At 39.7% G+C, this 18,179-nt stretch overlaps 3 protein-coding genes across 3 annotated transcripts; 1 reads left to right on the forward strand and 2 right to left on the reverse strand.

Annotated features, from left to right (window-relative positions):
- Positions 1-184: 184 nt before the first annotated feature.
- On the reverse strand, positions 185-6,557 carry LOC115576347 (inward rectifier potassium channel 16-like). The gene is made up of 2 exons (XM_030408908.1): positions 6,247-6,557; positions 185-2,443 (listed from the first exon to the last, which is right to left on the reverse strand). Exon 2 carries the CDS (start codon positions 2,428-2,430, stop codon positions 1,279-1,281), a length of 1,152 nt encoding a protein of 383 aa, XP_030264768.1. The 5' UTR covers positions 2,431-2,443; positions 6,247-6,557; the 3' UTR covers positions 185-1,278.
- LOC115575244 (5-hydroxytryptamine receptor 3B-like) lies at positions 2,561-13,670 on the forward strand. Its single transcript, XM_030407117.1, has 10 exons — positions 2,561-2,654; positions 4,729-4,872; positions 9,543-9,688; positions 10,524-10,568; positions 10,655-10,761; positions 10,867-11,036; positions 11,536-11,657; positions 11,946-12,156; positions 12,246-12,410; positions 12,517-13,670. Exons 1-10 carry the CDS (start codon positions 2,561-2,563, stop codon positions 12,771-12,773), a joined length of 1,461 nt encoding a protein of 486 aa, XP_030262977.1. The 3' UTR covers positions 12,774-13,670.
- Positions 13,671-13,737: 67 nt separating this feature from the next.
- Positions 13,738-17,461, reverse strand: LOC115576348 (Golgi apparatus membrane protein TVP23 homolog B). Its single transcript, XM_030408910.1, has 7 exons — positions 17,346-17,461; positions 17,104-17,171; positions 16,197-16,341; positions 15,999-16,088; positions 15,382-15,507; positions 15,162-15,290; positions 13,738-14,960 (listed from the first exon to the last, which is right to left on the reverse strand). The coding sequence occupies exons 1-7, from the start codon at positions 17,355-17,357 to the stop codon at positions 14,934-14,936; spliced, it is 597 nt and encodes a 198-aa protein (XP_030264770.1). The 5' UTR covers positions 17,358-17,461; the 3' UTR covers positions 13,738-14,933.
- Between the last annotated feature and the right edge of the window lie 718 nt (positions 17,462-18,179).

The raw sequence follows: 18,179 nt of genomic DNA on the forward strand, positions 1-18,179 counted from the left end.
GTGAGCTCAGTGGACACCAGGTGGTGGTGTAGAGCTGGAGGGAGGATGGACTCACACACTTTACCTGAGTGTTCCCATTTTCAGCTACTTCACATGTCTTCTTCACTATATTTCATCTTAAGTTACTTTACAGATTGAACTTAATAATACAAAATATAATCAACCGATAAAGGATGACGTCACATTAAGGTTTCAGGTAAAACTTTATTGATCCTTCAAGGGGGAAGTCACAAGCTACCCAGCAGTTAAACTATAAAGTGGTTTAATCACTTTTACAGGCTTCAACATTAAAGTGATGCACACATTAATAGATTTAAACCAGTAATATGACACATATATATTCTGCATAATTCTTACTTTTACCTTTGGTATTTCATATTAAACTTTTGGACTTAAACTGGCAATAGACACATTTTTTGCTTTAATGTATCATTATTAAGTAAAGGTTGAAATAACAGTGTATTGTATACAGAATTATGAAATGCAAGGAATCTACGCTTAAAAATGGTGCCAGGTTGGGAGCCTGACACCATTTCTGTCTACTTTCATATCTATATTTAAGAGTAAATTCTTTTAAAAATTGTTATTATTGTTTGCCTCTCAGATGAAAACAGAAATTATTGTTGTTAACCCTTGCACAATGCAATGGATATAGAATAATGGCACCATCTACATTTACAGGTTGGCAGCCTCGCACACTTTCTGTCTACTTTCACATCTGTGTGATAGACTTAGTGATTGATTGAACATTTTGTCCTGTGTTGTTATTGTTATTTGCAACTCAGAGGAAAACAGAAACGATCCAGTTGTCTAACCGTAACTCTAACAAAAATACTACTTGGAGATGTGAGGGGTTGGGAAAGTTTTCTGCTGCCACTTTAAGTAATATTTAAATCACTTTAACCTTTGTACTTACTTAACTTGGCAATAAACATTTTTTTGCTTTAGCATATCGTTATGTAAAGTAAATATGTAATGGACATAGCATAATAAAACCATCTGCATTTGGAAATGGTGCTAGATTAGCACAGGATCTAAGTACATCTCCAGCCTCTGTGCACAAGTACTGGCATCACATCATGTGATTATTGCTTGTTTCAGGGTTTCAAAGCAGCGATGCAACTTTAATTTGACTTATATTTGTGGTAATCTGAAGCGTAAAAAATATAAGCACTGTATATCACATATAAATATATTTACAAGAGCACATCCCTAAAACCTAGCATTTTAGGTTAAGTCCACTCTATGTTATAAAGTGTATTTTTCTGTTTGTTTAAGCTACAAACAGGTTTGCTGCATCACCTCTTCAGTGGTGTCATGATTCCCCTGGCTAATGTGTCCGTTCCTCTTGACTGATGGAAAGCGTGAACTGTGGGACCGACCGCCCTCAGCAGGATGTCTCCCCCTGTCAAACTCCTCTGCGCTGAGCAGGGGCACGGGCACCCACGTGGTCACGTTGAACAAAGCATAGTCCACCTTGTAGCGCTTCTTGCCCACTTTCAGCATGTCCTGGAAGCGCTGACCCCAGTGGATGTCTGCTGGAGAATATGAGGTTCGCGTCTGGTGGAGCATACCTGTGGAGTCACCGGTGTAGGTGAAGGACACCACCAGCTCAAAGTTGTCCTCCAGCAGGTCTTCAGGGCCCAGGCTGTAAAGAGGACTGCCAGGCTCTAGTTTGTGAATAATGGTGGCTGGTGTGGCGAGGACGATGTCTCGATTCTGGATGTCCAGATCCTGGTACGACATCACAATCGACCCTAGTGGCTGTTTCACATAGCGGACTACCTGAGCCCTGGCAACACCCTCCAGGATGTGATTGCCTCTTAAGTCCCCAAGTCGCCATGACAGACACAGGACCCCATCTCGCAGGTTGACCACTGCACAGCTGCTAAAACCCACCGTCTGAGCTCTCTTACGAGCAGACGCCATTTTAGCAATAACAATACCAATCACGATAGTGTCGAGGAGGCAGCTGAATATATCTTGAACTGTCACCACCATAATGGCCACTATACAGTTCTCAGTCATCCCCCTGAAGCCATAGCCGATAGTTGCCTGGGTCTCCATTGAGAACATGAAGGCTCCGGTAAAGCCTCGCACGTTCTCCACGCAGGGGTTGTTATCTGGATTGTGAACGTCTCCATTTACATGTGCAATGAGCCAATAACAGAGTCCGAAGAAGAGCCAGGAGAGGATGTAAGAGAGGAAGAAGATGAGGAACATCACCCTCCAGCGGATCTCCACAAGAGTGGTGAAGATGTCCATCAGGTAGGGGCTCCAGTCCCCAGGGGGCTTCTGGAAAACCACAGGGAACCTGCCATCTTTCTGCATGTAGCGTAGTCGCTTGGGCTCATCTTGCTTGCCCAGTGTGTGGACCGTGGTGTAGTGGGTGTCAATGACGACCTGCTCGATCCTTCCTGAGCTCATCATGACCTCTAGTCTCCTGGGAAGACAGACATGAGATGGACATTGTCAACAAAAGGAAGTTGAGGAATTGGACTCATTACATGTGACTAAAATGTAAAAGGTTCTCAGACTTGTTTGTCAAGCTGAACCCTTCATGTTTGAGCAAGCAGCCCAGGTCACCCAAAGCCTCAGGCAGTGCCCCGCTGAGGGAGCGAAGAACCTACAACAGGAGCACGAGTTTCCTACCGGTTGATTATTTACTAGGACTTCCATTATAGTCTGTACACTGTCCAAATGACTTATGCCAAATGATCTATAGTCACTTCAAGGTCTATTATTTAACCAAGTGTAATCATGCAGAGGATTTTTTTTATTTAGCTTGCTTTCTTAGGATTATCGGTTTAATTACAGTTGTGATCATTATTGATAAGAAGCATAAACAGTTATGGGAACTATACAGACGTTTGTGAACTCATTTCATAGTTCAACACAAAGCCAGCTAGGCTAACTGACAGGCTAACATGGGGAACACCCATGAAATGATCCAAACTGTTAAAATAAACTAAATACAAAAATGAAGGGTTATATGTCACATTACATTGTGCAAGTGGAGAATTGTGCTGTGTGATGCATATCAGTTTTACTCATCTTAATTGAGTTTATGTGTTAATGTATAAGAATAAGCCACCTGTCATATTCCTCCTCAAATCAAACAGGGGCCAGCAAATCACAAGTGTAACTGTTAACTGTAGCTGCTGTAAGCTAGTTAGCTCTGTTAGCCGTGCATCTAGTCATCCAGACGGGGAGCACAGAGCACCAGAGGAGTGTTGTTGTTGTTTACACTGCTAGAATGCTTGGACTGGGCTGGGGCTAGTTGGTTAGCCTGCTAACTTCAGAAGTTACAATAAATGCAAATACCTACTGACGTCAAATCTGCTGAGAATCTTGAATCATTTTGGAATGTTTTCATCTTAAGAAATTCTTACATGTTGCACCTCAACCAAAAGATTTTTATGTAGTCAACCCTCAACAAACGATTTAATGTCATAAAGTATATTTGGACTTTGACATAGAGTTCAATGAAAAATCTTTCCTAATATCCCATGTTTACTTTTGTTTTCTCATAAAAGCTTTATTGGCATGTATCAGACACACCTTATATTTCTGTCCTTCATACACCCAGTGCTCAAAAGTCTTCAGTGTTGACCTTGTTCAGGAATTGATCTTAGCCATGAGCATCTGACCAGATTAACAAAGGCTTCGGGTCAGGGAACTCTACTTCCCACTGGGAAGAACCTCATTTTAATCAGTCTGGCTTATCTCTGTTGTTTTGAATTGAAGTCTGTGGCTTCCAGATGTGACCCAAAACAAGTGCAAACAGGGAGCTGCCAGCAGGACTATAGCTCCACACTTACTTAATATAGAGAAATAATGATAATATAAAAAAAGATTATTTGGCTCTATGTGTCTTACTTTGTGGTACATTAGCATAAAAACTGTTGGCTCAAAAATGTAAAAATGAAAGAAAATAACAGGCTTTATTGACATGTAATTGTTCATTAAATCAAAATGCGTCTCAGGTAATTAAGCCAAACCTCGACCTCAATGCGGTGCAGTCATTAATCTTTTTATCCTCATCAGGGTAAATTATTACCCTCCGACCACCTCTACCAGCTTTTCATCCTCCAAATGTTTCCTCGGATGTCAAACTTTAACCAAACCACCTTCTGTTCAGTAACACATAAAATGCAAAAACATCAAAGCTTTTTTTTTTTTTTTCTAATCTCTTTCTAATAATATCTGTAATCTGATAGAAGTTTGTGTTGTCATTGATTAAAGGGACACTATCAAGTTAAGTGTGAGAAAATAACGCTGAGTAAACCAACAAACTAATCAATAGTCTTAAGCCATGTCCTTCCTTGCGAGACTTATCTGGAGTTTTACTGCTTGATAAGACGCCTGAGATCACGTAGCTAATGTTAATCTCAGTTTGTGTTGATAAGGTGTAATCTTACACCTCCGGTTGCTTAATTGCGTTGCCAAACAATTATCGGTAACTTTCATATTTCTTGGTTATAGCGCAGTCGTTAAAAACACCGTGTTCCTGGCATTCAGATAAACAAACAACAATACTCAGACCGAAAGATTGTAAAATTATGCGCTGACATGTTTGAGACCTTTAGAAAAAAACCCACATTCTAGTTACACAAGTTTTGTGTTTCATGAAAGGCTCAGATTTCTTTTGCAGGTTACCAAGTCAACGTGCATTTGTAAGTAGGTGAATATTTGACTCATAAACAGCAGCGTGTCACAGTTTTTCAGACAGCTGCAGCCTGACTTCCACACAGAGTCCACGGACAAGGACAAGAAGGTTACAGGGCAATCAGGTGGGAAAAAGGTCAGCGGGGCCTGCAGCAGGGTCGCAGACGAGCGGGGGAAATGATCAAGATCAGAGTGAATGTCAAGGTACAGTGCCTCCAAGATTACTCTGTTCATGTATATCAGCTTAACCTGTATATTTGTTAATCTCTACTTTTTTACATTAAGTATGTCCCTTATTTTATTTATGTTTAATCCGCATTTACAGGGTTCAAGTTATAATCTGATCTTTGTGGGAGTCTCTAAAATAACTAACCATCAGGGGCAAACATAAATAAATAGATACCAGCTGTGGCTGATGGAGAAAACTTTTACTACTATTAAACTATTATTATCATGATTTAATTAATAATTCAGACACCCACACTGCTCTCACGGGAGCTCCTGCCTCCTCTTTATGTAAGTCCAGCTCCGTGCATGTTTACCTTTGTCTTTCTATTGTTGAGTCCATCTGCATGACTATGCGACTTCACACTGAAAGCCGCTGTCACGGCAGTCTGTGCAACATGCGACAGCAATAGGCTGGAGTCGGATTTCTAAATTAAATGTCACGAATCCTGAACAATCGCCTTGTGTTTCCTTGCACGTTCCCTTTCCCAGTTTCACGATTATTTTTGATTTTGATATCCTTATAGGGGGCTTCAGTGCTGGTATTTCTTTTTTCTAAATTTCAAACAATGCAGCTGATGTGCTAAAATATATAGAGTTTACCCCATATTGAACATCAATTCAATGCATATTACTGTAAAAACATAGAAAACTTAATGTGATGTTAATTCGTTGTCTTTAATTCATGTCAATCGTTAAAAATCACTGTTGCATTTGTTTGTCAATGTCAATGAGACAATAATACAAACTCTCAAACTCTATCAGAATTATAATTTTTTCTATAACTGAATAAATGAGCTGTTCTCAGAGGAAAATAAGGTCCACGGAACACTGTTTGAAGCTAGAAAGGTGGCATGGTCCGCCGCCTGTAAACAAAGTACAACAGTATGAAACTGTGTTGTCCTTTAAGATCAGTTTGTTTATTCAATTCAGTCAGTCATGAAAACAAAGAGAGTTTGTTTAGAAAAATCAGTCAATGAAGATTTTTTTCTCTTCTGGTTATTCCACAAAAGAACATAGTGCACCTTTAATTATTATAACTTGTACTATTTTCCCCTTCTCTGCATGTTTCTGTGTACCATGTACCCATTCAGCTGTATTTGTAATTATTTAGCAACTTCAAACTACTCACAAAAAAGGCCTAGTATAATCTTTTAATACTTTATTCTCACCACTACATTTCTGCACATTCGTGTAGAAACACAAAGCAAAGTTAAATTTCTCTGCAGCAAAGAAATTTGAGAACTTTTAATGTCAGAATTCTTATTTATCTTATTAAATGAGTCGAGTATACCTATATATCTTATTAAAAAAAACGAACAAGACGCATAGTATATCTCCATATTGACTTACTTGTGTGGTAGAAGTGAGAGAGAGTCTGTCAGGTGTCACATGAGCCCATCAGTTGTGATTGTGAGGAGTGTTAAGCGACGTGTTGCCACAGTGGAAGTCACCTCTGAGTTTCGTTGGCTGCAGAGTGCTGGGGGCCGGCCTGGTCCTGAGGCAAAGTCCCACTTCTGTTCTGATATCACAGGCAATCACTTCCCTCTAAAAACCATATTGGTCAATCCGGAAAGAATTTATGACCTATGGAATATTTTAAAGCTTTCTTCCAGACAAAAACACCAAATGCTCTCCAACCTGTTGGTTTCTGGATTGGTGAAGTCGTCCTGATTGTGCTGCTTGCCACCAAATGACAGAGAGCAGCGAAATATTGGTGATTCATAGCACGTCATTTCACAGCTATGTATATTTCAGTCATTTTCCTTGGGATTTCCGTGATTCATTAGACAGAGGGTTTAACCTTTGCTCCATCAGGTGGAGGATTTTCTTTGTCTCGCTCGTCCTCAATTTGGTTCTGATAAGACAAGAGAGATCACAGCCGAGCCGCCGGGACACACTGACTCTTAAACCACGTTTATTGCCGTCATAAGAGCATCTGAAAGCTGTTGCAAGGAGGTCGACGACGCCAAAACAACCTTGTTGTGCTTTTAAAAATAGAACATGACTCTTCTGAAACCCTTCTGATTCACGGTGTATTGGTTTTTTTTTTCTTTTTGAAGATGATGTGTGAAGACAGAGATAAGAGACATTCCTGTGAGAGATAACCCCGGAGAGAAGAGTTCATCCGTCTGTCATTTACAGGCAGCGAAACCACGGATGAACAGAAAATAGTATTACTTCCTTTACATAATAATGTGAAGGAACAGTACAGTAGATTAATTAACTTATTGATTGACTCCACGTGATAAGGAAAACATTCAAAGATCTTTTATCTTTTATTAGATCTGAGCCGAATAAACCTGATGACACATATATTGTAGCTCGTGAGTCAACAAAATGTAAAATATGAGATGGATAATCATCAACTCTGTAAACAGAACAACTGTCCGGACAATGACAGTAAAAAAACACCCGAGCTGTCGGCAGAAAAACAACATAATAAAACAGCAACAAGTCTGTGTGTGTGAGTGTGACAGTGTGTTACGGGTGCAAAGATGTGTTTTATAGTGTTTCCTGTAACACTTTACGACCCAACACGATGCCACTGTGCAATTCACTGTGTAACTCTACACCAATAAGATCCTTACCGGTATCGACTGAGACCTAAATGTAGGGAGAACAACAACAACTGGTCGTTTTAGAGGAAAGGAGAAATAAATTACATTCTTAAATCATAAGTTAAATTCTCTGGCACTGAACCCTGTGAGTAACCAGTATTTATTTCTCCATCTGTCCAAAGTGCCCAATAACTGGCCCCTCGTTCCCCTCGGCCATACTTTATCGGTACTTGATTGAAGTGACACCTTAAACAGGGGGCTGTATTCTGATAAATGTTACTATATCTTACTGATAAATCAACGCACCTGTTTCCAGGTGAGAGGTGCGAGGTGTTAAGGAGGGACAGAATTTTCCACTAATCCCAGTGGAGGGTGTCGTTATTCTGACGTATTTAAGACTAAAAAAGGTGATAACCTCAGCGCTGCCTGATAATGACCAGATCAATCAGTAATGACACACTCAGGGCATCTTTACGCAAGTCAAAGCGTCTCTTTCTCAATGATCTGATACCTGAGAAGAAAATGTAAAGCGAATCATTCTAATCAGAGTGTGTGAAGTGAGGGATAATTGAGTTGAGTTAGGTTCAATCTTGGTCGCTTTTAATGACGTCCTTCGTGTCCTCTTGGTGTTTGTTCAGGCTGGGAAGTTATGTAGGCGATCTTTGTCGGCTGAGTTGGTTCTTAAGTTGTGGATTTCAATGCTTGATTTGTTTGGATAAAATAGCAGCTTTCCCACGTCAGGTTCTACCTTAAATGGTCAACCTTTGATAGGTTTGTTATGAAGGTACCGGTGTTACAGCCATTTTTTTGATCGGAGATGCCAACCACTCCAGCAAGGAGTTGAACAACACCTGGTTTAACACGTCCAGTTTGATTTGAACTGTCCTTTATACCACGTGCATTGTGTTATTTCACTATACGGCTATAAGTCTGACTTCTCATTCTGTCAGTCCAATAGATTATAAAGTTTCCATCATCCCAAGATACATATATATATACATATTTAAATTATTATTGAGGTAATGATACAAACTCAGAAATGTCTCATTTCTTTCCATGCCTGAATAAACAAGCTGCTCTCGGAGGAAGATAAGGTCCCCAGAACACTGTTTGAAGCTAGAAAGGTGGCAGGGTCCGCCACATATAAACATAGGAAAACAGAATGAAATTGTGTTGTCCTTTAAGGACAGTTTGTCTATTCAGTTTATACAGTCATGAAAACAAATTGAGTCGGTGAAGATCTTTCCCTTCTAATTAAAATGTATTGCCCAAAACTACATAGTGCACCTTTAATATATTAAAGTACATGTTGTGACCGTGCAATTGACTGTTATATGAAGATTCTAATGAGCGTTATGTAATATAATGAGCTTAAAACCCTGAAGTCCTGGTCCAGCTGTGAAAACAAAAGTGTCTCTAAAGGCCATCCTGTGTGAGGACAAGCTTTCACCCCGGCTGCATTGAAACCGCTCGCCTCACGTGTTTGTCCTGCATCATGGCCGGGCCACCCGACTCTTTCAGGTGAACTTGCGTCTCCGTCATTGTCTGCCTCGACTCATGACAGCCGCAGTGCCTTTGTAATGCAGAGCAGCGTGGCCAGCCATAATGACAGACAGCAGCTGGAGCCACCTGAGTCTGCAGGCAGGTAAACAGACAGTGGGAGTCATTCAGTGTTTACACAGGATCACTGAGAATACTTATGCAATTAATCACCCAATGGTAATCCTGCACACTATTGTGGGTTGGTCATATTGTCTCGCCGTGTGCCTTTGGGGTAAATATGTGGTTGGATGTCACAGACAGGCCTATTTAAGGGTCACGTCAGATCTGAAATCTAAAGAAAGGAGCAGAAACAGGGATGCTAACAAACACAGCTGTCAGTCACTGCAGTTTTTTAAGTCATGCGTGATTCTAATAGTCTCATTCCTGCAGTGAGGCAGTCAGAAATGTTGAGGTTTTTAACCAAGAGTCTGTGGAGAGCAGCCCTCTTACTGAGTCTACTGACAGTAGGTAAGTGTAACTGAAAACAGGAAGTATTTCTGGAAAAAAATATTCAAAGCTCTGTCTCACGTGTATCTCTGGTTTCAGGATGCGGACGTGCTGAATCCGTCTGCAAGACTCGCAGGTGTCTGGCTCAGATGCTGATCGACAAAGAATATTTTTCTCAGCCACAGAGCGAAGGCTGCCTCCATTTGATCCAAGTGCCGTTCATGGAGTACCAAACTCTGTCAGTTGTGAGTATTGTCCTGCTTGACCTCCCGTAACCGGTCAGGATTCATTTTAAACACTGAATTATTATACAGTGTTCTCATTAAGAGTGGTGCAAGAAGCAGTCAGATCCTTTATTTAAGAAAAGGGTACTGTTATCAGACTGTAAAAATACTTTTAAAAGTCCTGCATTCAAAACCTTAATCAAGTAAAATGATCAACAGCAACATTTACTGAAAGTATAAAAAAAATAAAAATCTGCAGTAAAATGTCCCCTGTCTGTGTTTTACTATAATAAAGCTGTGATGTTGTATGATTAATATTTATCCTTCAATGCAATGATAACCATGAGCCAAAACCGCAAAACCAAAAAAATAAAGTAAATATTGAAATACTTGGCAGATTTCATTGTAAAACAAGACGTTATATAAAACAAGACAAATGTGCCACATTCACTAAATGTGGGTTTTTTAATGTAGTGTACAGCAGTCGTCACATTCTATGGCTTTTTTCTGTGAGAATCAAATCAAATCAAATATAGTTATATATCACAATCACAGTTAATTGGTACATATTCGACGTTGCAAAAAGTGCAATATCCAAATCGAGCAAATCTTTGATAATGTTTAAATGTGTGAGAAAACAGCATTATAATGAAGTGTGGTGCTTAAGAGATGCCTGTAAATGTCACAAAACAAAAGCGAACAGATCTTAAAGTGTCTCAAATCTCAGCTCCTCTGGCAATTTGTTCCACATTTAAATACAATTCTGAAGTCGAGTCTGTGAGAATCTGGAAGCCAGTGCAGCGGTATGAGTGTCGACATTCTCTCTACTTACATTTATCACCTTGTTTTTAAACAGGACACAAAGAATCTCCGCCTCATCAGTCGTCTGCAAGCCTCACTCGTAAGCTCCGACGCGTTTATAAATGGACAGAAAAAAGTGAAACAAAGAATGTCTGTTAATCTCATTCATTTTGATTTAAACCACAGGTATGGACAGATGAGGAGCTTGCGTGGGACACGTCAGTTTATCCATTTGAGGAAGTGATCCTGCCGGTATCTAAAATCTGGACCCCAGAACTTCATGTGACGAACGGGTCAGTCAGTTTACACAAAAAGAGCTTCCAACTGTTACGAACTACCTACATCACTCAATTCTCGACATTCATGTGACACACCTGTCGCCTCTCTCTCTGCTGTAGGATAGTAACAACCATGAAGCACAGCTCCCGTGATCTTCTGCTGTCCAGTAACGGCACAGTAAAGCACAACGTGATCATAAATGCTGAAATTGCCTGTGCGGTCAACATGTTCAACTATCCCTTCGCTGCTGACAGTTGTCCCGTCGCGATCCAGGCCTGGACCGCTGAAGGTGAGCTCAGCGATTCACTAAACAAATATTATACAGCAAATATCATCTTTTTACACATTTGTTATTATTCTGAAAACAGTCTTGAAGGTTAAATGCACTTCTAATGATTACTTTCTGATTATTTAAAGGGTAACTGCTTCATTTTTACACATTAAAGTATGTGAAAAAAGTAGTATGAAGCCCTCTGTGACTACAGAGGGAGCTACAAGTAATCTGATAAATTGCCTCCAGTGATGTCACTCTCTGGCTAAGGTGCATTGTGGGTAATGTAGTTGCCAGGTTTTGAAAAGCAGTCCGCTAGTCTAGCACTGACGGACTCAAGATTTTACAACAAATGATCAAAACAGATACAGCAGAACCGGGAAATGGCCTTTTAAGCCCAGTCTTCTTCCTTGGTGCTTCCATTACCCACATTTCAACTTACATTGCGTTTTGGGTAATGTAGGTTTTGGGTTTTTGTGGATTGCTCTTTTAAGGAAATCTTCCGTATGTCTTTTAGGATGTGGCACTTATCTGCAATTGGGTCAATTGAAAAATGTTAACGGCAGCCAAGGAGACTGGAAAACCGAGAATGCGTTCTACGATACACGTTTGAACAGAGATGACCGAAATTTCATCATGGTAAGTTCACTAACTAGTTCACCAGCCAGTCAGAGGCACGGTGAGCGGCTGCTGGCTCAGGCGTGTGTGAGCTGACCAATCAGAGCAGATTGAGTATTCGGTAAGGAAGCTACAAGAGAGCGTTTCAGACGGATCAATGATGGGGTGTTCTCTTTGTAGTACCACTGAACATTGCTCCACCTCAAACATTCTTATGATAGGTGATGAAGTATTTTCTCTGCCCACATACTTGAACTCAAGTCATGAGTCTTTACACTGTATTATTAAACTCTGTGTCATACTCCTCAGGTGCAGTTGCGTATCAAGTACCTGAACCCCTTCATTACGTTATTCCTGCCCAGTATTCTGATCGTCTTGGCTGATGTTATCAGCTTCGCTCTGCCACTGGGAGGTGGTGAACGCAACTGCTTTAAGGTCACTCTGGTGCTCAGCTTCACCATGTTCCTCGTCATCCTCAACAATGAGCTCCCTGGAGACGGCCACTGCAGCCCGATTATTCGTCAGTCAGACACAAACACACACATGCTACCTAACGAACAGCATGACAGTTTGAGTCGCTGACCGTCTGTCTGTCTGTCTGTGCTGCAGGAACCCACTTCTGTATTTGCCTGGTCTTCCTGGTGTTTAGCATGTTGGTGTCCATGGTGCTGACAGGGATTGCCGCAGAAGGTTGCAGGGAAGCACTTTCCCTCTCCTGTACTAAATGTTCAGCTCCCAAATGCACAGCAAACGAGGAGGAGAAAGCAGATGAAGGTGAGGAGGACTCGATGCTCACACAGTCTTAGATTTAGACACAGATTTTTTTGATGAACCATTAACACTGTATGACCTGCTCCGATTGCTATTTCAATCCCAACAGAAGCCAAAGCGGACATTAGTGTTGTTCCGCTGGACGCCTCAGAGGAGCACACTCGAATGCTCAGAAAGGTGGTCAACTTCCTGGAGGTTCTTGGTGCACAGCAGCTGAAGAGAGAGAGATATCAGAAGATCGCCAAAAGAATTGACGAGATATTTTTCTGGTTTTATTTCATTTTTGGCAGCATATACTTTTTTGCCATGACTTACGTGATGGTAAATTATACATGTCAAGTTAACCATTTTGATTTCTGGTACTAATATAACAGGTCAACTGTGTTTCTAAATGAACAGTTCAACCAAAAATGTTGTCATCTCACCTCCATGCTGATGGAAAGCTATCCTAAGCCATTAAGGTAGACTTGTTTACAACTGAAAATAGAATAATTTGAAAATGGTAACATACGTAATACTTATACCCTTTTAAAAGTTGAAATCATCACTGTAGTTGCCAACCTTGCTGGAAAACCCAGCACAGACCTGGTGACCAGTCACCATCAAGACCAGCATGTTGTGTCTTGGTGCTGGTTTTGGTGCTGGTCTATGCTGGTTTTTCCAGCAGGGAAGCTAAAAACATTAGCACTCGTTAGCAATCATGACTGAATTTTACATTTTTGGGTGAACTTATTCTTTAAAGCAGCAACAGTATGCAAGAATAAGCCAATTGTCTATTGATACTGAAACAGGGGTCCGCATATTACCAGAGTAACCACTAACTGATGCTAACTGATGCTAACTGGAGCTGCCGCTGACTAGTCAGCTTGACTGGGAGTGCTGGTGTTAACACCACTAGTACAGGAATGTTGTACCAGAACTGGCTGTTGCTAGCTTTTTAGCATGCTACCTTCAGTAGATATCTCTGCAACACAACACATAGTCAACACTGTCATTTCTTCACACACTATTGATAATTTTTGTACATTTTTGAGTGTTTCTTTCATATTAGGCCTTTAATGCATGCGATTACTTCAATAAGAATTCCTAGACGGACATACACATTTGTTCCATGTGTTTAATCTCACATTCATTATATGTTACATTATATAATCATCAAATATTAGATTTTTTTTAGCCTAGTTGCAGTTCGTTCCTCAATGTCTCATAACATGTGTTTGCATATTTCTGAAAATCAAACAAATAAAGGAGCTTCATCTCTCACCCCTGACATAGTTTTGAGTACATGAAGGACAAGATATAATTATTTAAACTGGGACATCTACACAAGTACCAAACTAAGATTTTTATTCTTAAGGATTTGTATGACAGTATTACAGGAAGTTGTTCTGGAGGAATTCTAATCCATGGTAAAGGTGTGATAGTATACCATGTCCACATAAACATAAATATATTAAATGCAAAGTAGAGACAAATGAAAATTGGTCCTTTGTTGCCACCTAGTGTTTGAATCACTCACTGCAGATGGACTGGTTCCTGCACAGGCACTTTGGGCTTGACCGGAAGGAATTTCAACCTGCAGCCTAAGTTGAAACCTGTTTATGTCCCCCATTAAAACAAAGCTGCTTAAGGGCAGCTAATGAGAGGGGAACACTTAAATCTTCAGGGAACATCTAGTAGAATTTTTACACTTTTAATCTTCAAGTTTAATATGCAGAATCTTCAGAAAACATGATCACAGGATAAGGATGTTTCCAGTTAGAAATTATGTAACAACTGAAACACTACAATCAAACAGAGCAGTCTTGAGTAAATTACTATTTTTGTGTAAAATGACACCAGAGTACGACGCATGTCAAGGCATTTACACTTAGAAACCCTGCTATTTCATCAGCCTATAATAAAATAAAGTTTGATTACAAAACAACGTAAATAATGCAGTTGTATAACTTTATCATCCCCAGTCCAGGGTTTAATTGTAGGCCCAATGAGTTCCTCCATCATACCATTTACACAATAGTATATAGTGAATTCATCAGTGCTGACTGCGAACTCAAGCTACATGTGAAACATTTAATTTTCATATCAAAACTGGGCACCGTCTTGATCCAGATCCCCTTAAGAATCAGACATTTTAACACTACCTTCTTTAACTCCTGGTTTCAGATAAACTGAAGCCTAGAAGGGACATTGAAGACTTGTGGTAAACTCTTTACTAGTAAGGCATACTGATTTACATTTTAGAATTCACTTTCAGCAGTGACTCTTCCTGCAGCCTGCACCACCACAACAATTGCATCACATGCATTCCCAAAAGCAACTATGTTGTATTTTATTTGAATTATTGGAACGTTTTAATTTGCAAGTCAAAATATTCAGTAGAAACAAATCATACAAAATCAGTTTTTACCAAAAACCTGAGTGAAAGCACCAAGAAACCCCCAGAAAAGAGTTAACAGAGCTTGCAGGAATCAAGTACATATAATCCACCACAATACAGACGGTCGTCACTTGTCTTCTTCAACTTCAAAGGCTCTCTGTTTTCTTCATCGCCTTAAGTGAAAAAAAGATGAAACGATCAATCAGTTTGAGTCAAAATGATCTAATTCCATCTTGTTATGTGAATATTTTCTGCTTTCTTTTCTCCTCTATGAGAGTAAACTTAAAATCTTTGGGTTGTCGATGAAACAAAACAACTAATCAATTAACTGAGAATGCAAATGATCTTTACTCACAGCTCTACTTTCCACATACCTGTTTAAACATCTGCACACCAAGGTAATTCCTTGCCATGTCTCTCAGGTTGGACTGTCCACCCATTTTGCATTTGAGGTAACCATACAGGTTGGCCCATTGTAAAACCAAGCCCATGATGACTACAGCCTGTGGGGCAAAAATCACAAACAGGAATGTGCCAACAATTAGCAGCTAATGAGTCAGACATTAAATTGACATTAACCTCCGAAACACTGACCAGCCATTTCAACTTGAAAGAGAAGATGGTGCTAAACACAAAAAAGACCCAGAAAATTGGGCACACGACGAGTCCCAGCCAGAAGATCCGTGAATCTGCCCCAGAGTTCGTTCTCAGACTGTCCGTCTGTGAAGAAATGCAAAACAAGATTTTATTTCACGCTCGTCAATAAAACACAGAGAAAAGTTAATAGTCTTTGGAAATGTGTGCCTGATGTCTCCTGGTGTGCTGTATGATATCTCTAAGAGAGGACAATGCAGCTGTTCTATGTTACACTTCCTTCAATTGTCCAAAAAGGTCATGCGGCTACATTACACAGTAAAAGGGCTTAGCTTAATAAAATCGCTGCAAGGCGTGCCTAGTCTGTGAAACTTTAGCTGCACCGTCTTTTCTGGACCAGCTTTAAGGAGTTCTCCATTACTTTTCTACAGAGTCAGAGTCACATTTAATTTAACTGAACGTGATGAGGCCGTCAAACTTGTTTAACTCTGTTGTACTTTTCAAGATCCTTGTCGTCCAGATAAGAAAACTGCTTTTTTAAGAAAACCCTTTTCTTGAGCTGAAAGGAGCCCTGGGCACATGCCATTCTACGATGCACCTGAGGAGCTTTCACTTGCCCTCTTTGACTCGAACACCCAGTGGCTCTTCCCATCGTCATCCACTTGATTCCACCACCGAAGGCCTACAAGCAATCTGCCAGACACGTTCTGAGGGGAAAAAAAGGAAACACATCTGTAAATGAAAGTCTGATTAATGACAAACAAGCTCCTATGTATCAAACTGAAGCATGATTAAACACAACCTGATCTGCTCACCTTGACAGTCCAAAAGTCACATGACAGCAGGAGGATGATGGTGACCATGCAGGCAATGAAGCGACTACTGAAGATGTCACAGAATAAGTAGACCAAGATGGCGCTTGATCGGAAGAAGAGATGGAAGAATGAGGCCAGCGGATGTCTGAAACACAGATTGTTGTTTTATTCTATAGGTAAAAACAAACAGTTGGTTAAAATACAGGAAATAAGAGGAAGAACTCGGGTCCTTTACTTTGATAAAAGAACTAATGCCACGTTGCAAAAATACTCTGTGAGGAGTAAAAGTCCTGCATTGAAAATTATACTTAGTAAAAGTATACAAGTATACTCAGCACAATGTAGTTAAAGAATTAAAAGTGCTCAAGGCAGGAAAATGTCCCCGTGATGATTATACTATCACATCATTAGATTATTATTATTGCTGGTGCATCCATTCAAAAGCAGGATTTTTCTATTGTAGTTGGTTTATGGAGCTCATTTTCATTTTAAAGGACTACAACTAATGATTAATTTCATCATGAATTAATCTGCCCATTACTTTCTCTTCAAAATCAGTCTGTGAAGATCTTCTTCTTCTTCTTCTTCGGATTAAATTGTCTTCCCCAAGACTACAGAGTGCACCTTTAATTTACTGTTATTCAACTAGCCTAAGAGATCAATCGACTAATCAGTTCAGCTGTTCTTGTTTTAGGGAGTTTAATTTATATATTATTTACTACTTCATTTGTTGTTTAAGGTGTTAGATTAATAGTGAAGAGATGATGTATGTTGCATGAAAAGGAATAACCTCAAGTAACGTTTCCATTGTACTTAGATAAACTACAGTACTTGAGTTTATGTACTTAGTAACTCCCCACCACTGCTTTGGTGACTTTGTTATAACCACAAACGCAGCAGATCTTACCTTACATTGAATTTACTTCGCCTGATGTGATCGTCGTCTTCCCCAAAAAGAGGAGCGTCCTGTGAGTGCTGTAAACGTGAAGCACATTAGCATGTTGAAGCTAACAAAAATCTGTTTCCACGTCTTACTTTGAGTTTAAATCAATGTTCAGGTCTAAGATAACGACTCGAACGAGTTGCTCTATATTCAAAAACGAAAACTGTGTCTAAATATGCAAAAATATTACATTTAGAGTCGCTTACCTGTCTCTGCATCCTGACACCTGGCGATGTACTTCCTGGTGACGTGGTTGTAAACAAAACCGTGTGCTGAGGACCCCGAGGAGGTGTCTTTGATTGTGCCTGAGGGTGAGCCTGAAATAAATAAACTGTGTCGCATGTGCTTGTTCCACTGTGGATGAATGCTTTTATATCAAGCTTGTAAGCTATTCGACAGATTTGAGAAAGCTTTTAGCTTTTAGCTTTAGCTATAGTGTATTTAATTAATTAATTCCTTTGGGTTTAGACTCATTAATGTCACATAATGATATTTAGGGCTACAAATAGGCTAACAATTTAGTTCTCAGTTACGCTGCTGATTCTTTAGCGGATAAATGAATTATTTTAAGTTAATGAACATGCTCTAAATGTCGGACAATACTGGAAAAAAGCCCCTACAGAATTATCTAGAGGCAAAATTGGAGAAAGAAAAACAGCTTAACTGACAGGCTATAATGTTAGCCTAGCTAAAATGTGTTTGCTATTTTTTTACTTGAAAATGTCAGCGTACTGATTATCAAAATGTTTATTCGATTTCTGTCTGATTACCAAACAATAATCAATGGAATTGCTAGCATCTGTAAAGTAGATGCTAGCTAGATGTAGCTACTCTCAAACTTCAGCTAGATCTTCCAAAATAGCTAATTCATACCTTAGTTTTTTCATTGGGTCAACTGCTACAACTGTGTCTTCTACAAGTAATATGTAATATTCACTTCACTCATCTTATTGCCTTTATTTTGTGCGTACAGAGCATGAAAAAGAAATGAAATTAACTTCACAATTGATTTTTTTTACTTATGAAAATAACATTTAGAA

This window comes from Sparus aurata, chromosome 23, assembly GCF_900880675.1.
Source record: "Sparus aurata chromosome 23, fSpaAur1.1, whole genome shotgun sequence".
Lineage (NCBI taxonomy): Eukaryota > Metazoa > Chordata > Actinopteri > Spariformes > Sparidae > Sparus > Sparus aurata.